Raw genomic sequence first — 17,494 nt, forward strand, 5'->3', positions numbered from 1 at the left:
AATAGCCCTATTTGTAAAAAAATTATGCATGTGGGATAGGGATGGTTTTGTCTCTGTAAGTAAAGCATTTTTTTTAAAAAAATAAAAACTAATAAAACCTTAAGACACAAAATAAAGGATGAATTTATAGTGTCTTTGGTACCTATAGTATGTGTGGCAGATTCATGTTGATGTCAGGGGATTCCAATTTTTATATTTTTATTGTATTAGAAAAATATTTTTTTCTTACACTTGGAAGAAAATAATGAGATGTGAAGGAAATTTTCATGCAGTATATAAAAATGTATTTAGATTATTAAAATAATTAAATTTAAGTGTGAAAAGATAGGGAATGTCTACTTAGGTAAATATTTTTAGTTCAAACATTTTTAGTACATGGTATTCAAGAAACATGTTTAGTTGTTCTACAGAATTTTAAACTTCAACCTAACATCTGTACTTACTTCTACTAGTGCTTTTACTATCACCCAATGACTTTAGGTCAGTGAGTGACCTAAAGTTTGGCTCAAAATGTGTGATCATGGAAATAAAAAAAAAAAATGCAGAGGCAGGGAAATATGGCTAAACAAAGCATAGGCTGATTAAAATTTTTATTTTATTATTTTATTTTATTTTATTATGTTTTTTGAGACACGGTCTTGCTCTGTCACCCAGGCTGGAGTGCAGTGGTACAATCATAGCTCACTGCAGCCTCAACCTCCCAGGCTCAAGCAATCCTCCTGCCTCAACCTCCCCAGCTACAGGCATATGCCATCATACCTGGCTAATTTTTGTTTATTTTTTTATAGAGACGGGGGTCTCATTATGTTGCCCAGGCTGGTCTCAAACTTCTGGGCTCAAGTGATTCATCCATCTGAGCCTCCCAAAGTGTTGGAATTACAGGTGTGAGCCACTGCGCCTGGCCTAAAATATAGTTTTAGAGCTTGCTCATCACTGCCTAGAAATTATAGGCTTAGCTTTTGTTTGTATATACTTTGTAAAGTCTCTTACCTTGACCTTTCAGCAAAATGCATAACACCCTCTATGTTTAAATGAAATAAATGTTATTCCATCAACCAGTGACCATGGATTGCCCCTGAGGTGAAAATTACTAGTTACCAATATGTAAGAGGTTGGGAAAATATTTCAGGTGGATCAAAATCATTGTTTTAATATTGTATTTCATGTAGCATTGCAGATGAAAGAGGAATATGTAACTTAAGAATTTATTTCACTTTTTAGAAAAAAATACTGTATATAATTTTGGTAAATAATACAACCACTAAAAAAGATAATCAAATAAACGCCAATGAAATTTTCATCTACATTAAAAGCTGAAGTTTCTAGATGTGGGTTGCTTGATTATATCTTAGAGCTCAGGACTAGAATGATGTAATATTTTATTTTTCTATTACAGATGACTTGTTTAAAGTTCACAAGCTTAAGCCAAATCTGAAGTGGCGACAGGCTTTTGACAGCTACTTAAAAACTCTGCCTCCATACTACCTATTAGTACGTATTTGTGTGTATATATGTATTAACTGTATCAGTGATAATTCTTGTCACAAGAAATGTTAGTGATCAAAAGCTTTTACTGTTGCAATAAGAGAGATATCTTTTTATTTTACAGATATTTGTGTCGTCACTGTCTTCTCAAATCATGTGTAAGAGTTTGGAGATGTCATGGCGGCACAAAAGAGAGCTGTTTCTCTATTTTATTCCTTTAACTGCCATGGTTATTTTTATAAAACACATCTATGTTTCTCTTATTAAAAGTAACCTTATGAAATTATAACATTGGAATTTAAGAATAAATAGATCTGGATTCATATATTACATCAACTTCCCTTTTTAACTCTAGAAATTCTCAGTATGGGGTTTCCCTCTGGAAAAAGAAAATCTGAAGACATTACAGTTGCCTATTGCCTCTTAAATGTGTCCTAGACACAGCATGAAGTTGGGGCACTGGTGGTGGGAGGCGGAATCCAAAAAAATTAAGAAATGACTTGGCCTCATTTTGGTTTTTATAGTGTGAAGTATTCATGATTTTGAACTGGTAATATAATCTAAATCAAGATTACCAAAATAATTTCAGAGGTTGATGTGGTAACCTTTAAGCCAAGTTTCTAGAGGTGAAAAGGCAGAATCTTAAATGGTACCATTGGTGTCACTGGGAGGAGAAATTGGGGTGTGTTACTGTTTACCATGGCAGTAATGGGGCAAACAATAAAATGCAATGTGAAATGATTTGATGATTTGGGAAATAAGATTGAGTGCAATTTACTTGTTTGAATTTGCTGTTACTTGCTCTTCTTATCCCACTCTCTTCTGATTTTTTTTTACTTTCTGCTCCTTACTTCTCTGCTATTTTCATTGCCACTTTTTAATGTTCCATGTTTGGTTTTATGTGCAGCACCTTGACTTCTAAGAAATGAATCATGTCCCTTTGCCCCTTATAACTGAACTTTGAGTATTTTAAGATTTATTCTATTCTTACTGTTGTGTATTTTGTTTCCTTATAGCCATTAAAGAAAGCACTAAGGATGATGGGAGCTCCAAATCTGATATCAGATAATTTAGATTGTGGACTTAGTTACAGTGTTATCTCTTACCTTAAAAAACTCAGCCAACAGGTAGTATTGGTAAAAACAAACAAACAAAAATCCTTTGCCCTCAGAAGTGCATTTCCTTATTCTTTAGTGTAACTGTAATTTTTCAAATTAAATGTGTATATATCTCTACACTTTATGGATTAGTAATAATGTGATTCTCTATGGCTTCTAGCTTCACCATTAAGCTGCAGTTAAGGGTCTGTCAGTATCATTTGATGCTGTGCCATTTCTCCTTTTGCCTGCCAGTTTGTCCTACCCGCAAGCTGGTTGATATGGGGCAGAGGTTTAATAGACTTCTCTCATGGGTCACATTTTGTCTATCTTCAACCTAGTTCCTCCTCAGATCACTCTGGGCTACAGCATCCCTCCTGTTTAGATCAGCACACTGAGGCGTGGTGTGATTAAATGACTTGTCTTAGATTAGTTTTCAGGCATGTGAAGGACTTATACTCACATGCTAGCCCTTGGATAAAGAGCTATATGCTTTTCCCTGGAGAGTGGGGAGATGAGACCAGTGATCCTCACACTGGAGGGTGATAGACCCCAAGGGGAACTGAAGAGTGGAGTTCAGTTTCCTCTCTTCTCACCCTCCACCTGTTCCTCATTTGCCATTATTCACCTTGTCCCTTGCCTGCCCCTCTCTATTAGTACCTCATCCTCCACTCACCGTTCCTTATCATACTTCTCACCTCTACTTAGCCCATTCTTGTAGGATGGAAATATTTGAGAACTACTGAGTTAGAACTTTACTACCATATGAATGTGTTATGTTATATGACAAATTAATGCAGCAGTTTTACTTACCTTATGCACAAAGGTATTCCCAGGTAGGGGACAATAGTAGCATTCGCAGTGGTGATAATGCTTCAAGGTGGATGTGTTTGGAAGTTTGGCCTTTAGGAAATGGAGAGTAGTGAGCAAAACATCAGATTTCACCAAAGAACCAAAGTGACTCCACAGTTGGGATGCCGACACACCTTGCTAGGAACTGACAACAGCTTCAGTATGGTCTGGAGCTTACCAGCTCCTACCAGTCCAGTGTGCTTATAAGTGCAAAAGAAAGTAAAGGCAACCCCAGATTTCTAATCTACCAAGTGTCCCCCTAACCTCCTTTCCTCTCTGCTAATAGATTTTTTGTGGTTGTTGTAAATGTTTTGGTTTGGTTATTTATTTATTTATCTATCTATTGATCTATCGATTTTTTTAAATTTGATGTTTACCTAAGCCTTTAAGGCTGTGTCACCAAGGTATGGCCACAAGGAAGAATAGTGTACAGAGATTTTAATTAATGCAAGTTCTGGGACCTTTTGGGGCACATGTATCATTTTACAAATGAGCTTTCAAGACCATTTAAGGAAACAGATGCTTCATTTGCTCTTATCTCATATTTCATGACTTAAGAATTTTTTAGCGATAATAAACATAGACTTAATTCCAATAATTAGGGAAAATTAATAAATATCTGTTACCAAACCACAAGAAATCCAAAATCATTTTAGGTTTACCGAACATTGGTGGAATTCCATCTTTCTGAGAAAAAGAGAAGATCATAGCTAATTTATAATAGCTCAAATTACTAATTTAATAACTGGGTCACCAGTGTTTCTTGAGCCATTTCAGATGTATGTAAAACACAAAATATGCCAAATATATATCGCTATAATAACTCAAGCAATATTAATCAATATGGTATAACAACGCCTATTAAGAGGCTTTTTACAAATTACTTGGTAATATCTGTTAAATTAAGCATTATCTTCTAAGACCTTTTTTGGATAGTCAAATATTAGAGATAAATAGTTTAATTTTTTCAGACCTTTTTTGGATAGTCCAATATTAGAGATAAATAGTTTTTTTCAGATATAATGCTAGTCGATGTGATCTGAATTTTAGTACTAGTTTACATGTATAAATACAGTCTTAAACCTTTATGTCTGAGTCTGAAATGAACCCGTTCACTTAGACTAGATTTTATAGTAACAAAATGTGCTTTTAAATGTCTGTGAATGAAATTCTTATTCATGGTTTTTATTCTCTCCATGATTTTATTATAATTTTGACACTAGACAAGAAAAGAAAATATTATTTGTCTTTCCTGCCCCCTATCTGTTTGCTGTGGTAGTGCAAAGAAGCACAGGAAAATGTTTAATTACCCATTTTTCTGTGATTTGTAATTGAAAATTGTTCTGTGGGGTTCTGAAAGTATTATCTTTCTTAAGTAGTAAAAATGACAGTGGTAATGTAGATGTTTTTATAACATACTATGTACTTTCATTTTAGACCAAACTAGAGTCAGAACGAATACTAGCATCGGTGGGGAAGAAACCTCCCCAGGAAATTGGAATTAAAGTGAAAAATCATTCTGGAGGTGGCATGTCCTTGACTCACAATAAAAATTTTAGAAAACTATTGAAAGAAATCACAGGGGAAACTGCGCTTAGACTGACAGAATTGAACACCAAAGAATTTGCTGGCTTCCAAATTGGGCTCTTAAACAAGGTAAATTGTGACATAAATAGTTTGTATTTGTTTGAACTTGTCTGATACATTTATGTCTTTCATATTCCTTTAGTTTTGAAATAATGGACAATCCTATTTTGGAGTTAGTAGTTAATAATGGGCCAGTTTAGGAATTGTCAGCAGATATCAATATGGAATTAAATGGACAAGATATGTTTTGTGGGTAACGCCCATGAAAGATAAAGGGGAGATGAAGCTGGAGTAGGCAGGCAGAGCTTCCAAGCTACAAAGCTGACCCATCACCTGTGAGAGGAGGGAGGAATGAAGGAGAATTGGATGTGAAGAAGCTCAGACACTGGTGTAGCTTGGAGAAAGTCTTGGCCAGCACCGTGGGGACCTCTAGCACCAAGATTTCCCACAGAGGAGGGCCACGCTGGGCAGAGCTGACCAGGCCCTAACACCCTGCCATTCTCTGTTACTGGCCATGGGCAGCCTGGGAAGGGCATGGCCTCAGCTCAGTGCTGCAGCGGATCCCTATGGCACCACAGCAGCGGGAGGCTCTCTGCTAACTGCACTCCTTGCAGGATCAGCCATTGCTTTCCTGAAGGGAGATCCCAGCAGCTCACCTCCCCTCCATGGCTGCCAGAGGAATACATCTAGAGTACGAGCAGTGGTCCTGCAAGGCGGCCACAGGTATCAATCTCGGGATTTGGTGTTTTAAATGACATATTTGAAAAGGGATAGTCCCAGTGGCTTTAATACCCTGTAGGTGTGTTACAACACAGAACAAGGCTAGCAAGTGGAATTTTGCCACTGGGAAAATTCTACTGTGGTCAGTTGTATTGATATAACACTCTTCAATAACATTTTAAGAGAGATAAGTATGACATTTCTATATTAAAAGCCTTAGGAGTAACTGAAATTACTTGTTTCATTTCAAATAGGATTTGAAACCTCAGACATACAGAAATGCTTATGATATTCCCCGTAGAGATCTTTTAGACCAGCTGACCAGAATGAGATCCAATCTGCTGAAAACGCACAAGTTTATTGTTGGACAAGATGAAGGTAAAATAACTGTGAAATTTTTTTTTTTTTTTGGAAAATGCCAGGCATGACTTACAGGAAAGTGTTTATTGCATAATGAGTAGGCTATTTTATAGTATTTTAATGTTTAAAATGCCTGTTTTCACTGAATCCCTATGTCTGTTTACCAGGCACATTTTTTTTTCAAGTTTAAGGGCAAGTGTGCATTAATCAGCACATACACTACACTTGCCATGCTTTAGCTATTGTAAGCTTCAAACAACCCCAGGAAATAGATACTGTTTTTATGTGCACTTCCTGGACATGGAAACTGAGAGTGAGGATTTTAGTAGTTTGCCCAAGTTTAGCCAGTTGGAAAGTGGCAGAACCTAGGTCTGTCAGTTTTCCCAATCTGCACACCCAAACACTATAACACTCAGCCTACTGTGATAAATTCAGTAGAGAATGCCTCACTTAAATGAAAGTAATCAACCTAATGGTATCCAGGATAATTGTGACTATTTACAAATTCCATTTACTCCATTTTGTTAATTTTAAAAAGGCTCACCTGTTTACTAAAATGAGCAAATCTTATTCTGGTCAATTCCCTGAAATTATACACAAAGTTTTGTGTGTAAGAGGGCTTTTCTAGGAAGAGAACCTACAGATTTAATCAAATTCTCAGTGATTAAGACCTACTAACCAAGATTCTCTGGATGATAAGTGAATGCCGTAGAGCCTAGACTCTTTGAAATGCAGAAGATATGTGGTGATTTGAGTTGGGATGGTGGTGTAGGGTCAGCCCATTCTCAAACCTGATTTGAAGGCAAGGGAGTTGTTCTGATCCTAGCGATGTGAGCCTGTAGGCAGTAGTAATGGTAGACTAAGTTATGATTGGGATGAAGAGAGATGATTCTAGATCCTAGAATGCTAGATTCGAGACTTTAAATACTATTCGATGCCAAGACACACACTGCTAAACCAAACTATGATCATGTCTTCTTGAAAGGACCATATGCTTCAGCTATAAGCATCAATTCCTTTTCCTGTGATTTTGCAGATTCCCTTCATAGTGTTCCAGTTGCACAAATGGGTAACTATCAGGAATATCTGAAGACATTGGCTTCTCCACTACGGGAGATTGATCCAGACCAACCCAAAAGACTGCATACTTTTGGCAATCCGTTTAAACAAGATAAGAAGGTAGGATACCTATGCCTTTGTCTGCCTAAATTGGGATATTCTTGCTATATAATTATTTTCTTTTTGGCAAGATAAATACAAATCAGAGGTTCTCCATTTGTTTGTTTAAACAATAAAATATGACACCAAGGCTCTTAGTGGGAGCCTCCTGATGCAAGAGTGTGTTGGTTGAATAAAGTCAGAGCTGCCATGTATTGAGTACTAGTAGGAACTGGTGTTTTAAATGATCTCACTTAATGCTCACAACTGTTCTGTAAGACGAACGTTACTGTTTGTCCTTTAAAGGGGAGAAATCAAAGGCCGCAGTGGTCAAACGCCTTACCTGTGACATAGCACATAAGAGCAAGGATTTGAATCCACGTCTTTCTCACTCCAGAGTCTATATTCATTCCACCACACACTAATTTCTTTAATATCGAAATCACAGTTTATTTCCTGTTTCCATGATTCATATCTGTAGTGCTTGATCTAGAAAACGATGAATGTGTCCCTTGAAATATGAAGTACTAAGTGATGTTGTTTTACTTGAATGGTCCTACTAAAAATCTAATGTGGGGCATGTGTCTGTGTGTGTGTTTGTGTGTGTGTGTGTGTGTGTGTGTGTGTGTGTGTGTGTGAGAGATATACTGACTTGCCCATTAAAGCATGAAAACAAATGGGATTATAGCTGCACTCATGGAGGAGACCATTGGTATTAAGGCTCAGACCACACAATAATCTCTTTTGTGACAAGACTAGATTGAAAGGTATTCCACCTCACCTAAATCCTCAATTTATCTTTCTATGCTTCGCTTTCCTCATTTTGTAGCACTGTGGATAATAATTACACCTAACTATGCTGGACGAGGTGGCTCACGCCTGTAATCCCAGCACATTGGGGAGGCCGAGGCAGGCAAATCACTTGAGGTTGGGAGTTTGAGACCAACCTGGCCAACATGGCAAAACCCTGTCTCTACTAAAAATACAAAAATTAGCCAGGCGTGGTGGTGGGTGCCTGTAATCCCAGCTACTCTGGAAGTCTTAGGCAGGAGAATCACTTGAACCTGGGAGGCGGAGATTGCAGTGAACCAAGATCATACCACTGCACTCCAGCCTGGGTGACAGAGTGAGACTCCATCTCAAAAAAAAAAAAAAAAAAAATTACACCTAACTAACTAATAGAACTCTGCATAATATTAAGTGAGTACGTGTACGTTGTTTACAACATGAACAGGCATGTAGTAAATTCTCTGAAAATGTTTTCCCCTTTCTGTATTGTTTATGAGTAAAAAATCCTTTGGAAAAGTCATTTATTATTATTTTATTCAAATAATGAGGGCACATATTCTTGGATTATTCCTGGACAAGAGCAGCTCTTGGCTAAATTTCTATACTGCTGCCTCTCATCTTTTATCTACCCCCCACAAGAGTGAAAAGCCTCCTCACTGCCTGCCCAGCACCAAAGTGGGCATATTTGAATACCTGTGAGGCTGCAGATGGGGAAGTTACATTTTCCACCTGCCTGCCTTTCAACATGTACATGTAGCATGCTGTACAGTGATAATCAATGTTGTTTAATGATACGAGTTTGAAGCATAAAAAAGGAAATTATTTCCCTTATGAAGAGTTGATGCAAAATAGTTCGTACTTCTCTCATTTTGGTTGAATAATGCTGCTTATTTGCAAGCTTTCTGATTAATCATTATTGTAGTATGTTTTGCTTGGGACAACATCCTGTATGTTAGTTTACTCCTTGTTCCATTTAAATTGGATTAAAATTGAGTTGCATATTTCTAAGAACAAAGTTGGGGTGGGGTAAGATAAATCTTCGGCCGATGATTAAGATTTATATTAGTTAATCTGGCATGGGATTTAAAAAAATAAAAGAAAAAAAGACATATTAGTGATATAATGCAAGATTGATTATGTATGCATATTAAGAGTGCTTACAGTTTTATAATAGTGGAATTTTGGTCTTTAATGAAATACGTTCATTTATGTGTTTTTTAGGGAATGATGATTGATGAAGCAGATGAGTTTGTAGCAGGGCCACAAAACAAAGTGAAACGTCCAGGGGAACCCAACAGTCCTATGTCATCTAAGAGAAGGCGGAGTATGTCCCTGCTGTTGAGGAAACCACAAACACCACCTACTGTAACTAACCATGTGGGCGGAAAGGGACCACCCTCAGCCTCGTGGTTCCCATCTTATCCAAACCTCATAAAACCCACCCTTGTACATACAGGTATAGAGTAGTGGTTGTGATTTCCTTATGGCTCCTAGAGGACTAAGACGCTAAACAATTTTATTTTCCTTTTTGTGTTCCTTCCTTTGTGTTCAGTTTGTGTTCACTAAGTAAGCCATTACTAAATCATCTATGTGGTAGGTACAATAAACCCCACAGGGAGCAGAGACCCTGTTTCAAGGGTCTCAATCTACATGAGGTGAAAAAAACTATAATTATATAGTAATTAACACATAGTAATTAACAGTAATGAATACATTGCTTAGCAAGTAAATACCACAGTAATTAGTGGAGAAATGGAAAGAGGTGAGCAAGTTTGCTGCAACCTTTTGGAGTGGCTGCAAGGGTGAGGAGGATAAAGCAGGTTTCCCTGGCAGTAGGAGCAAGTGGACTCAGCAAGACTGGATCTGCACTTGCTCTTTGTGTTATCACCACCTATGCATGCTCTAATCCAGTGCAGTCTGGTATCTGCCTCCTTGACCCCACTGAAACATTCTCATCAAGGTCACTAGTGTGTGCAGCACATTGCCATTCCTTCTCCGCAGCATTTGACACAGTTGTTCACTCCCTCCTCCATGTGTACGTTGGGTTCTCAGACACCGTAAGCGCACAGCTTTCTTTTCCCTCTAATAGCAACTCCCTTTCATCCTCTTTTTCTGGTTTTGCCTTTTCTTTCCACCTGTAAATATCATAGGGCCTCAAAGCTCAATCCTGGTACCTCTCCTGTCCTTCACTGTGCTCCCTTCCTAGGTGACCCCATGCAGTCTTGGGGGCTCTAAATTTGATTTATGTTTCAACAACTCTGATATTTATACCTCTAGAATATAAATTGCTCCTCAATTTCAGACTCAGACTTACTTGTGGACATGCATCTCCACTTAGGTGTCTAATAGACAAATAAAACTCAGTAGGTTTCATGAGTTTCAACTGAACTCTCGAACTTGCCCCTCTCCAAAACAGCTCTACTTATAGCCTTCCACATTGCAGATAACGACACCATCCAGATATGTGCCAGTAAAGCTTTAACATCTGTCAGGGTTGAGAAGGGTAGAGAAGCTCTAGATTGTAGTGTTTGCAGATTCCCTTCATGTAAATAATGCTAATATTTATCAAAGTCAAGCTGTCAACCTGAGATCATTGAACCGGAGTCGGGAAGAATGCTCTGGAGGGCAGTTGTGCCCTGGCTCCTGCCACACTTCAGCACTATTTACCCAGCGGTTCAGGTGACAAACCGTAGAGTCATCATGATTTTTCTCTTATTCTTCCCTCGCTTTGATACCTTTCACAAGTTCAGGAAACTTGATGTTCAACATAATCCCTAAATCCCACTATTTCTCTCTATCCCTCCAGTGCACACTGCTGTGGCCTCTCACCATGCTACTACAATACCTTCTTATCCCAGCCTCATGTTTCTAATCTAGCCCCCATCTATCACATACTCTCTAACCCTGTGGCCAGAAAATTATGTCTGCATGTATATCACATCATGCCATGTCGCTCCTGAAAATGCATCCTCAACTCTCCTGAGCACTCAGAAGGGACCCTGAACCAGCTTTAGTCTGCAAGACTGCATGGCCTGGCCTCTGTCACCTTCTAACATGGGAGCCCCTGGGGCTCCCTCTGCTGCTGTCCCCCAAAGGCCTGTAGATGGCTTCCCCAACACCAGCCCAATGCTGCTTGCTTCATTTGCTCATTGTGCATGTACTGTCTGACTGCTCCATGAGGATGTGAGCTCCACAAGGGCAGGGAACGTTGCTCTCTGGGCTGTTTACTGCTGATCTCCAGCTCCCGACCCACTGCCTGCCACAGATGATGAATAAATGAAAGAGGTGTCAGATATGGAGTGAAAAGAAAGTACTTTATTGACACAGAAAAGAAGGATTAGGAAGATAATACACTAAAAGGGATTTTTGGTGATGGAGTGTGTATAGAACTTTCAGCACTAATGGCCGCCTCTATTTTCTCAGAATGTATTTGATGTAAAGAGGAGGCAGGTTGTGGTGTATCCAAGTTGTCTGGCTTCCAGCTCAGTAAAGCATGGCAGGTTGTATGTGAATTTGAGAAATCATGAAATAAAGTGAGACTTGCTGTTTTCAACTTGTAAAGCATAACAAGCTGACACTAACGCATGAGTACCAGGGATCTGTGAATGTGTGTGTCTTACTTGGTTTCCATATGTATTCATAGGGCCAGAAAATAAGAGGTGGTTTTATTGTATTATGTGTCCTGGCCTCAATTTGAGGGGTCTCAGATCGCCACCTGGTATATCATCCTGCTTTATGAGATAATTTCCTAGAAATTGAGCATCAGAGGGATATACCTGTGGGGTTGACATAATTACCTCACAGCTCAACCTCTTCATTTGGTTTCCAGATGCTACTGTCATTCACGATGGCCATGAGGAGAAGATGGAAAATGGTCAGATCACACCTGATGGCTTCCTGTCAAAGTCTGCTCCATCAGAGCTTATAAATATGACAGGAGATCTTATGCCACCCAACCAAGTGGATTCTCTGTCTGATGACTTCACAAGTCTCAGCAAAGATGGGCTGATTCAAAAACCTGGTAGTAACGCATTTGTAGGAGGAGCCAAAAACTGCAATCTCTCCGTAGATGACCAAAAAGACCCAGTAGCATCTACTTTGGGAACTATGCCAAATACATTACAAATCACTCCTGCTATGGCACAAGGAATCAATGCTGATATAAAACATCAATTAATGAAGGAAGTTCGAAAGTTTGGACGAAGTAAGTAGTGAAAGAACATCTATCAATAATGCACCAGGAGGTCTCTCTCATTCTATGATTCACTATAGATTCAAGCTACCCCTTGAGGTACACTGGGGGCAATACTGGGCTTTCACATAGTTTAAGGCAGTTCCTCTTGTTTTAACTAAAATTGTACAGTCTATATTTTCCTGTTTTTTTCTCCTTATTTCTTGTAATGTTTCCTTTTGCTGCCGTAACAAGTTATCAAAAGATTCCTAGCTTAAAACAATACAAATTATTGTCTTACAGTTCTGGAAGTCAGAATTTTGAAATTATTTTTGCTGGGCCAAAATAGTGTTGGCAGACCAGCATTCCTTCTGCTAGCTCTAGAGAGAATTTCTTTCTTTGCCTTTTCGAGCTTCTAAGGGCCATCTGTATTCCTTGGCCCATGGCCCCTTCCTCCATCTTCATGAAAACACCCTTAGCACTTTTTATCCTCTCTGACCTCTGCTCCTGTCTTTACATGTTTTCTCTCTGACCTTAACTCTACTGTTTCATCTTATAAGGACACTTGTGCTTACATTAGGCCCACATGCATAAACTTGGATAATCTCCCCATCTCAAGATCCTTAACTTAATTATACCTGCAAAGTAAAGTCTTTTTTGCCATATAAGGTAATGTATTCACAGGTTCCAGGGATTAATATATGGACAATTTTAAGCAGCTGCTATTCAGCCTGCTACATTTGGTTAGTGTTAACAAGAGTTGCCCTAGTATATGCATGCAGATATTTTGATCTGAATGTTTAAAATACAAACTACATCTAACTTTCCACTCACAAAGAACAATTACTAAGGATGTACAACAATTAAATTTTATTTCCCATTCATCTTTATAAAAATACTGAAGTTTTTTAAATATCTTCAGAATATGAAAGAATTTTCATTTTGCTTGAAGAAGTGCAAGGACCTCTGGAGATGAAGAAACAATTTGTTGAATTTACCATCAAGGAAGCCGCAAGGTAGGTATAAACAGGAACTCTTCAATTTTTTGTTTTTGTTTTTAGAGCAGTAGGGCCCAGTGCAGGACAAAGAGAGGAATAGGCTCTGCCTTGCTTTTTTCTCAAACCCTGGCCCTCGCTCATAGTTAAGGCTGTCTCCAGAAGTATTTGGATTTATGTTATCTGAACTCAACTCATTCATCCTTCTACTTTTATCATAGCCTCAGGTAGGCTTGGGCCCTCAATTGCCACTATTGGTACTTGCTCTAAGACATATCTTTCCATGAGGACAATCTTTTTATTCCTATGTAGATTGTAAGCTTCAATTTGTATCCCACACAGTGCCTTGAACATCATGAGTACTTTAAGTATCTTTTGGTTCATAAAATTTCTCTTTATTTTCAGGTTTAAAAGACGAGTCCTAATTCAGTACCTCGAGAAGGTACTAGAAAAAATAGATTCCCACCACCTTCTCAACAACATTAATCACATCAACAGCAGATCATCATGTTAGTGCAAAGACCAATGAGAAAAAAATGACAAGTTTTCTGTGCTGTAGGATGGAACAGGATATTGTTGAAGCCTCCTGGAATGTTTGAGTCAAGGGAATTGCTTTCCAGATGCTAAGAAGAAGCAGTGGGGCTTTTGAATTTTATGATTATCTGGCAGTGAAAGCTGGGCTTTTGCCTTAATAATTTTTTAAAGTATGAGTTGTTTTGTTTTGTTTTCCTCAATTGAGGAAGCTGATGTTATTAATTCAGCAGGCTAAATTCAGTAAACACCGCTGCCCCTACCACGGGTAATGAGAGGTCACTCATTTGAACTTCGCCATTCCAGGCATTCTCAGAGTGGCTAGGGGCCACCTGCAAGTGGAGCACAACTTGGTGCTCTTACTGTGTCCTTCAGAAAGAATAGGTGTACAGAAAAGAAATGGCAATCTTATGTGTGCTGAACAAAGTTTTCAACAATTCCTAGTTGTGCCTTTTAAACCATGCAATATTCAGGATAGTTTGAATCAAAGAAGTAAGAAGCTGCTATTTGGGTAACTTATTTCTCTGTGGGAAGGGGCAGGGAGAGTCACCAAACAATCTACCTCCAACTCTCTTCTCTTTTGTCTAGAGACATTACAAAGTGCACTTGAGGCTGCCCCCAACCTCTGACATTTGTTCTTGCATGTGATGATAGAAAATCTTCAGATGGACTTATACATTCTGTGCTTTGGAAGCACAAGAAGATCAAAAAATGTATATATTTCCTTTAATGTTTATACAAAAGTTTATATGGAGCAGTATTGTTATGTTTGTATGAATTTGCAAAAATTAAAGTGTACAAAGAGATTTTGATTTTGCATATATAAAATAAATCATTTTATTGATTTTCACGGGTTCATTAATGCTGGATAAATTTCTACTTATATGTTTCTTGTGATTTGTTACTCCTTTCAGAAAAAGAGTGTATGCTGTTAAACAAGTTAAGATGTTAACATAAGGATTTAAACTTCAAAACATCACTCACAGAATTGAGTGACATTAGTGAAAAATGACAGAGTAGAGTACCCAGGGACTAGTCACTTTCAAGAAACATGGAAAACACTGGGGAAAAAAAAAACCTGTCAGAATCAAGTTTTATTGGAACTCTAGAATATAGTAAAAGGTTTACAGCAACCAAGCCAATCCTGAATTAGGAGAGAAGTCATTGAAACATGGTAGGGGAGCTTTATGGCATTTCAACTCACCCTTGGAATGGCTGAGTAAGAAAGAAATTTGAAGCCAGGTGCAGTGGCCCACATCTGTAATCCCAGCACTTTGGGAGGCCAAGATGGGAGGACCACTTGAGCCCAGGAGTTCAAGAGCAACTTGGGCAACATGGTGAGACCCCATCTCTCCAAAATATGTGTATTTTTAATTAGCTGGACGTGGTTGCACACAATTGTGGTCCCAGCTACTCAGGAGGCTGAGGTGGGAGGACTGCTGGAGCCCAGGAGGTGGAGGCTGCAGTGAACTGTGATCACACCACTGAACTCCAGCCTGAGCAACAGAGCAAGACCCTGTCTCAAATAATAATATATACAAGCTGACTTCTGAAATGGCATGGCTGCTTACTTCCCACCTTCCTACCCCTCTCAAACGAAGAGGGAGTTTTTGCATTTTCTATTCCTGGTTGCAAAACACAAAAGAAAATGGAAAAATAGTTTGTGTGTATTCATGATATGCTTGCTCCTTTGAGACTCTCAAACAGCCAGCACCATCTCTTCCCATAGCCTGCTAGGAGCCAGGATGGCTTCCCAGTGCCTGTTTCTCAACCATTTTAATTTAAAAGCACTGTGAGTAGTATTAGCTGTGCCTTCTCTGCCACAAGAGAGAAAGCCTGGTCAAGAGGTCTGGTTTTGGATGCAATAAGTCCACTGCTTCTTGGAGACGTTCCTGGACATTCAATCGTGTCTTTCCTGGGTCCTTGGAGTAGTTGGTCAGGATGGGCTTCCCACTCAGTCCACGGGCCTGGGGCTGATTCATGGTGGTCCCAGAGACCTCAGCCCTCTGTGTTTGGCTGGAAGCCCAGAAAGGTGTACAGTTCCTCAGGCATGAACCCCAGCAAGTTCTGGACGTCACACAAAAAGCAGCACATACAGCACTTTCCTGACATCTTATGGATGATGTTCTTGTCATAATAGTAGGTAAACCCAGGCTCAGCTTCTTGTACTTCATCTTGGGCTTATTTTTCCTGATTCCCCACTGGCAGGCAACATTGTCAGGGTTGGCAAGTTTAAACTCCCACCTGTCCCTATTCCAGCTGATGAAATGACTGGCAAGACTGTCTAAAATTCCAGGAGAAACTGCTGCGGGTGAATAGGTCCACTTTCTGTGAAGCCAGACAGCACAGCCACAGGTATAACTGGTTTGCCTTGCTCCAACGGGTTGCTCCTCTCTTGGATGTAATCCTTGAAAGGCATGGTCAACTTTTTGAGGCAGGGAGACTGCAGTTTTCTTTGAAGCTCTTGAAGAAAGGAAGCTGCTGCACATCCAGTAAGGATGACTGGTTGTTCCAGGTGCCTGAGCTCTCAAAGCTGTCTGCCTCGTGATTTAAATGTTAAAAAAGCAGACAGCTTTAAATGTCTGCACCATTCTCAGGGGATTTGTGGTCTTTAGGCTTCCCAGAATTGTTGGTGAGCAAATTCAAGTTGCCTAGAAAGTTCTGACTGATGGAGCATAGTTGAGGCTGACAGAGCTGAGCTGAGACTTGGAGAACATTTGAAACTCCTGTTCAGAGCTGAGCATGCTGGGTGCAGAAGCTGGACACATGCTGTCCAGGAGGCTGCCTTTGGGGGTAATTGTGTGTTTGCATACCATAGGGTACCTGCTTTATGCCAAAACCTAATGTATTGTTGTTAAACCAATGAGGAATTGAGTTCAGGCATGAATTTTCTTTATATTGATCTTTTGTCTTTTCTTGGCTGTCTTCGGTCATCTGGTCCAGATGTTCCCAGAAAATGTCATCCACAAAGTCAAGTACCAGCTCCAGAAAGTACTCCTTGCCAAGGTTATACAATACCTGGCCACTCATGCTAAGCCTCTGGAGATTCATGTTCACCAGACTGAACTTGTTGGTAGTGCAGAGAAGCCCCTGGCATACTTACTGCTCACTCTACAGCCAGGGTTTCTTTGGAATGCCAAAGCACTATTTCTCCTTTTTGAAGCCACTGAAGGTAGCTTTTAAAGCTTGACTCATCACAGCCTTGCTATACAGAGTTAACAAGGGCAATGCACAGTTGGCAAGTCATGAGAAATTGAATCCAAGCCTGTTGGCACTTTTTACAGTGTTTGCTCTTTTTTTTTTAAATTTTTATTTTATTATTATTATACTTTTAAGTTTTAGGGTACATGTGCACAACATGCAGGTTTGTTACATGTTTGCTCTTTATTTAGAGAGTGAAAAACAGCAAACAGAGACCCATAAAAAGTGTCAAAGGCTGGCTGGTGCCTGAGTGTCCCTCTGTAACTGTTAGCCACAGGGGCTATGTGGTCCATATTCTTGATTCTAAAATCATTCATTGTGCTGCTGCAGGCAAGTCCAGTGCATGATCGGGGTGGTGGCTACTCAGGGCCCATGGCTGTTCGGTGTGCAATGTGTTAGGGCACACAGGTGCAGGCATGGGGCTAGAAAAGGAACAATCAGGGAGGCTGGATGCAGGCCAGGTGGCTTCCAGCACTCAGGGCTGGGGTGACACCGTGCTCACCCACCACTGGAGCAAGTAACTAGCCCGTCCCCCATGTGGCATGCTC

General features: G+C 39.5%; 1 protein-coding gene and 1 pseudogene across 13 annotated transcripts in view; one reads left to right on the plus strand and one right to left on the minus strand.

The window, feature by feature from the left end:
- INTS6L (integrator complex subunit 6 like) overlaps positions 1-14,595 on the plus strand; it is a 61,970-nt gene extending 47,375 nt beyond the window's left edge. For 3 of the 13 annotated variants that reach the window (XM_054471807.2, XM_054471809.2, XM_054471811.2), the window contains 9 exons: positions 1,397-1,491; positions 2,502-2,612; positions 4,872-5,090; positions 5,996-6,119; positions 7,138-7,280; positions 9,270-9,504; positions 11,878-12,252; positions 13,142-13,235; positions 13,620-14,595. In XM_054471807.2, the coding sequence (XP_054327782.1) occupies positions 1,397-1,491; positions 2,502-2,612; positions 4,872-5,090; positions 5,996-6,119; positions 7,138-7,280; positions 9,270-9,504; positions 11,878-12,252; positions 13,142-13,235; positions 13,620-13,728 (1,505 nt within the window). In that variant the 3' untranslated portion in view covers positions 13,729-14,595. Of the gene's footprint in view, positions 1-1,396; positions 1,492-2,501; positions 2,613-4,871; positions 5,091-5,635; positions 5,927-5,995; positions 6,120-7,137; positions 7,281-9,269; positions 9,505-11,877; positions 12,253-13,141; positions 13,236-13,619 lie in introns of those variants that run through there. The other 10 variants (XM_054471808.2, XM_054471812.2, XM_054471813.2 and 7 more) reach the window with 8 other exon arrangements.
- Positions 14,596-15,743: 1,148 nt separating this feature from the next.
- LOC129024212 (protein C-ets-2-like) lies at positions 15,744-17,263 on the minus strand (annotated as a pseudogene).
- Positions 17,264-17,494: the final 231 nt, after the last annotated feature.

Source organism: Pongo pygmaeus, chromosome X, assembly GCF_028885625.2.
Source record: "Pongo pygmaeus isolate AG05252 chromosome X, NHGRI_mPonPyg2-v2.0_pri, whole genome shotgun sequence".
Lineage (NCBI taxonomy): Eukaryota > Metazoa > Chordata > Mammalia > Primates > Hominidae > Pongo > Pongo pygmaeus.